We start from the raw sequence: 6,023 nt of genomic DNA on the forward strand, positions 1-6,023 counted from the left end.
TCGTTTTCAGCTCTGTACCTTGCTGGTCAAATGGAGGAACGTATTCTGGTTGGCAGATTTGTTTGTAGCTCCTGAGGATTTGATCCCGCAGACTTTATTTTCCCTACCAATCAAAGGGTAGGGTATGGAATGTGGTGAGGTAAAGAAATGTGAGATTCATGATTGCAGTCACATCTCATCTTATGTGGGTTGTTTCTACATACTGACAAACTAGCTAATTACCTCTTCAAAAGTCTGGATTAGAAACGGAATGGCTGTGCCTTTCCCTCTGTCCTCTAGAACATTAATGCACCTCAGTTGTCCTGCTACGAACAGCTTCATGCATTTCCGAGAAATGGCAAGTCATGTGCAAAGTGATTAATTAATAGTTATGAAGGTAATCACTAAGGTTAAGCACTACTTAGGGTGCTCAGTTTGTTGTGCAATAAACCATTTAAGGTAGACTTATTGTGAACATACCTGTTATTACTCCTGATGTCGAGAAATCATCAGTGACATAGCCATCTGGAAAGACAAAATACTAATTAATCCCTTTTTGATTAGTTAACTAAAAACAATAGTTAGCATTTCAATTTATATAGTCATTTAACTAAATAATCTTGGCTATTTGATTGGTTGGTTATGATCTTCCAAATTACAGACACCCGAAGAATCATGTCCTTAGTTAAAAGACTTTCTTTTCATCTTTCTCTGAACAGTAGCATTGCAAAGAGAAGATAACATTGTGCAAGTATTTAAGCAAATTGGTTTTAATTAGGTTAAGATCAAGGTGAGCTTACAAAGGCTAGCTTCTTCCAAGTAGACTATCACTTCTGCAAAAAAAAAAAAAGAAATGATAGGAATTATCGTTTGACTACATAAATATATCATAAACATGAAGTTATGAAGCCCATTGCTGTTACATTTTTAGTAACTATATATTATTTTCATTGTGCAATTGTAGATATGATTTGTTTCTTGTTTTCGTTAATGTCTTTTAACTTAACATTTATTGTAAGAAAAAGTGACCAAAAATTTGGAAATAAAAATATTGCAATTTTAAGTCACCTTTTTATCACCTGCCAGATAAATATCTACTCCAACTTTCTTGCCATCAATTTCAATGAAACCATCATCAATGATCTTATTTGCTTCTAAAAATGCATATCTAAATGGCTCTTCCAAAGTCTGGCGGCTCTCACGGCCATTTCTTACAGGGACGGTGTGATTTCCTGTAAAAAGAAGGTTATGAATTATAGACGTATTTATTAAACTGACACCTATTCAGAAAAATAATATAACCAGTTGCATATGTTTGTGCACCTAACTAACCTTTTGATGACAAAATATCATCCACCTTCTGAAGGATGGTGAAACCCAGAAGTATGAAATTAGTTGTCCTGCTCAAATGTGCCCTATCACCACTTAATTTAACTTTTGCTGTTTCTCCATCCTTTAATGTTCCTTTGCTTATCTCTCATTAAAATTGAGCATCATTTAATTCTTATAACTATTTTTATTTGCCTGTCTAATTAATTAGAAGCTGGTAATGCAGTTTTGATGTTTATACATATTTCACATTACATAACATTATTTGAACTTACAAGTGTATCATCCAGGATGTCATGATTTGCATCTTACATTTTTTTTTTTTGAATAAAAGATGTTTTTCTGTTAATTTCTTTGCACATTACTGAATGAAGATTATAATCTCCAGCCATTAATTACCTTACTTTTGTGATCATTTCTGTTGTTACACTTTATTTGTTTTTCTGCTGTTAGAGATAAATGTAGGGTCCCTTACTAGACTCATGCTCAATTCTACAGTTTAGGGAACCAATGATATTTGTTGTTATCAATTAGGGCAGGAAATGGCCATGAGTTTTCTCAACCTTTTCTTGCATTTGCTTTAGGGTAAAGTAAATGTTGCAACCGTAACATTTCCTAGTAACGAGTTAATGTGTGTGAATAGCTGGATGGCATCAACATTAGTTTAGAGAGATTAACATTAGTTGAGAGAGATTATAGTGTGACTTTATAATATTTTGTTGGGAATAACAGAAGAAAGGTTAATATTAATGCCAGGAAAATAAGAATTCTTCTCTGACGTTTGTCGTTCCAGTGACGTAACCGTGTATCTTTGACTTTGAAGCCCATCGACAATGGTGAAGCCTGTAACTCTGACTTGTGGGCATTCGGGCTGTCGTCACAGCCACCTGACACACATGGGCATTGAGAATGTCCTCCGGAAACTGTATTCGTAGAACTTTGTTTAGAAGTTTGCTCAGAAGTTACCAAACCGGGGGAGAGTGTCGTGAAATTTTTCTTTCTTGTTCTTGAATGATGCTGTGATACTCGCTTAATAATGCAGTATCCACTTTTAATTTCAGGTGTAGGAACTTAAGACGTGTTTCGCACATTTGCCGATTGTCTGAGGATAGTTGACAGTCATCTTTCTAAGGAAGCCCAACCTCATAAAAGTTACCATTGAACGAAATGTCTGAAAATTGATCTGCGAGTTTGAAGGCTTTTTGGCATTTGGGTGTGTCTTCGATTCCAATGCTTTCTGTCTCCCAAAATCGTTGCATGATTTCTGTAACTTCATCTGTTTCTCTCATAGGCAATTCTCCAAAAACAATCAGATTTTAAACGACGTAATTGTCAGTTGTTGCTCCTTTAACGGGACCTGAGAGTAAGCATCCTAACTTATTACTGATTGCTGTTGGCCCATCTCCAGACACGATATCTCCAATCACAATGTCCCAGTAAAAGTCAGAGCCCACTAGAACATAAATTGTATCTTGCGATCCGTCGAAATAATCAGCTAATTCCAGGCCTTCCAAATGAACGAAGTCAGTTTGTACTCTTTAGGGCAGCGGGGAACAGGTTACGGGAAACGTTAATGCCGAAATATCGATTGTTTCATCGTTAGCTGAGCCAGGTCGTTTGAGTCGCAAATGAACAAAGTCGCAGTTTTGAGATTTGCAACGAGCTTCCAAAGGTGTTGAGATTTAGCCTTTCGTGTTGAACTGATTTCAGCTTCGGTTGTAGATTTTCAGTGACATAAGTTCTTTGACTTCCTGTATCAAACAGAATCCTGACTGGAGTCGAAATTTTGCCTGTTTCATCGAGTACCACAGCTCGTGCTGTTTGTAAAAGCACAGTTTTGGGTTGTTGTATATTCGCGTTGATCGTAGTCGTTGTTGCGCTCGTTGTCGTACTACTTGTTTCGCTGCCCGCAGATTCGTTGGCCATTGATACGTTTACCTTTGTGTGAACTTGATCACATGGATTGATGATGGCGTTTCTTGCAGTGCCTTCAATTTTTCTCGCTCATACACTGACTGTCGTTGTGGCCCTTTCGTAGACAGTAGAAGCATCAGTTGCTGTTCGCAAGAACCTTCTTTCGGCTTTCACAATTGAACACCATGTCACAAGAGGCGGAATAATGTAGACTTTCGCAGTAAGCACAACGAATTTTAAATTCTTCGGGGCCCTTTGCGACCAAGGCGTTTGCATTTGGTGGGATGTTTCGATTGTCTTGTATAGGATTAATAGGAGGCTTGCGATTCTCAACACCGCTCGATTTCGCTCCTTCGCTTGCTTCCCGGGCATCAATTTCAGACTTTATGGTGTCGAGAGGCTCATCAATTTCCCAAACTTCATTTGTAGACTTGCGTGAAATTTATAGTCGAACATCGCTGGAAAGTTTGGACATAATGATCGGAATGAGAAGACTTCCATACTCCTTTGATGAAACACCCATCGCAGCTAAACCTCTAACGTGCACGCTGATTTTGTCGTAAACATATCGTAACGGACCAAGTCGTCCTCCTTCGACACATGGCTGAATCTTCAAAATCTCATCCATGTGCTCTGATATGATAATCTGAGGTTTGCCATAACGCTCCTGTAGCATTTCAACGGCGGTATCGTAATTTGAACTTGTGAGTGTAAGACCATGCACGGTCCTCGCGGCGTTTCCTTCGAGCAGAGAATTCAGATAATTGAACTTGTCGGTTGTCCAAATGTCGCTGTTTTCGTGCATAGCGGATTTGAAGGAATTCCAGAACGACTGCCATTTCGTAACGCCGCCTCTGAATTTCGGCAGTGATAACTTTGGAAGTCGTGGTTTCACAGAATTGCTTGTAGTTGTATTGTGTTGATCGGGTTGAACGAAGACCGCGGATGGCGGCGCGAATACCGGCGGTACTTGAGTGTCGACGCTTTTCCTCGATTCTTCGATTTTCCTTTGACAGTCGATATTTCTTGCTACTATCTCTTCCGATTCTTAGATCTCTTTAGTGATGTCCTCCAGTGGACATAATGAATTTATTTCGTCGTCGAGTTCTTTCAGCGTTTTCAACTTGTTTTCCAGCAAGCTACTGATCACATCGAGACGATTTCGCTTTGAGGCGTTGTCTTCTTGTGGCAGTAATTGATGAGTTTTCTTTTCGAGTTTGGAGACAACTCCTCTATGAGCTGCTCTGGTAGTCTTGAGCCTTTCGAGTTTCGACATCGACTTCGCTAACGAGTTGTGCCCCACGTTGGGCGTCATTATATCGTGAATAAAATATCGCAAATATTGTTTTGAATTCGGATTTATTCTTACTGTAAAATGCTTATCGCAAATGAATCAATTATCTACAAAAATCACGTGATAAATGTCAGTCAAATGGTTAAATGTGCACTTTCCCGGATGCGCGATCCAACAGAAACGAATTTATAACAAAACAAAAGAAAAATTTCACGACAAATGTCTCCAAATGTCCACTTTGCAAAGCACCAATCGGGACAGGTGCTGCAATTCACGTCAACATAGCACCCGACGACATCATCGGAAACTTTGATGTTAATTGTAAAAGTAGCGGTTGTCTGTGGACAGGACAGTTCCAAGACAGTTCCGCGAGCACGAACAATACTTCAAAATATGTGAGAAAATTTTTAATGCAGTGTGCAAATGAAGGGTACAGAGAGGTAGTGGCAAGGGAGGGGATGGTAGCGCACATTTCCCAAAGTGCAAAGCGGAAGGAAGGTGCCAAGGGAATGTTTCGAAGAGCATGCTGCTTCCCTCTGTTAGTAAGAGAATTACCTGTCCATTAAGCTGCGGAACAAGCCTTTCACGATAAGGTATTGTCAGGTAAATAAATCAGCAGTCAAATGGTTATTTACGCCCAACAAGAATATTGAAAGGTAGGGTTGCCAGCTCATTTCTAGTCCCCATTTAATTTCTTCTACAGGCTCCACTTGACGCTGCATCTGAGCGAGTGCCCAGAAAGAGCTGTCAAGTGCGTAATCATTGTAAAGCAAAAGGATGTGCTTCAGCACGTGTTGATTGCAGCCTCCACCCACACTGTTCTCCAGGAAGGAGAGGTCCAGCTTCTGCGGGGCGTGATGCATTTCCAGATGAGATACTTGAATAATAATAAAAAAAAAAAGACAAAAAAGAAATGATATGAACATGTACCGATTATTCGTTTTCATTTCAGAGAGCCAAGCCAAGCTGGATTCTAGAAGAGAAAAGTGTGTTACGTTCTAGTTCGCTTCGCTCAAACGAACGTAAATTATTTACCGCTGAAATAACCGCAAAAACCAGGCGAAATCAGATGTGGGTGGATCGCGTGCGAACCCTGACACTTTAATGAAATGTAATCTTACAGCATTGGTCAAGGAAAAACAGATAACGTATTTATATATGAGCTAAATACCTAAATATTTCGTCACACTTAAACGATTACACTCTGTTTCTAAAACGTAACTGTCTTTTGCTTCGTTTGTTTTCCAGCGCCCATAAAGTTTTAACAACCTCTCAGAAACGGCTTTGGAAGCGTTATTACTGATGACAGCTGTAGCACCCCCAGAACGCAGACTATCTCGGCCATATTCCTTGGGGTCAAAGCCCAAATCTTTCAAAGTAGTCTTAAATGTATCTCTGCAGCGAGTATAGGATAACTTGCCATTCCTAAGACTATAACCCGACTTGTTCCTCGTTAATAGCCTGAATAAAGGCAAGTGACTAGACAGATCCAAAGTGGCTGCTTCAA

At 39.5% G+C, this 6,023-nt stretch overlaps 1 protein-coding gene across 1 annotated transcript; it reads right to left on the bottom strand.

The window, feature by feature from the left end:
* Window positions 1-3,664: 3,664 nt before the first annotated feature.
* Window positions 3,665-4,027, bottom strand: LOC131780490 (uncharacterized). The gene has a single exon (XM_066161858.1). The coding sequence runs from the start codon at window positions 4,025-4,027 to the stop codon at window positions 3,665-3,667; it is 363 nt and encodes a 120-aa protein (XP_066017955.1).
* Between the last annotated feature and the right edge of the window lie 1,996 nt (window positions 4,028-6,023).

The sequence above is a fragment of the Pocillopora verrucosa genome, chromosome 14 (assembly GCF_036669915.1).
Source record: "Pocillopora verrucosa isolate sample1 chromosome 14, ASM3666991v2, whole genome shotgun sequence".
In the NCBI taxonomy this organism is placed as follows: Eukaryota; Metazoa; Cnidaria; class Anthozoa; order Scleractinia; family Pocilloporidae; genus Pocillopora; species Pocillopora verrucosa.

Excerpts from the sequence above, each read along its gene's own strand:
- LOC131780490 (XM_066161858.1), bottom strand. The coding sequence starts at position 4,027 with ATGCACGAAAACAGCGACATTTGGACAACCGACAAGTTCAATTATCTG.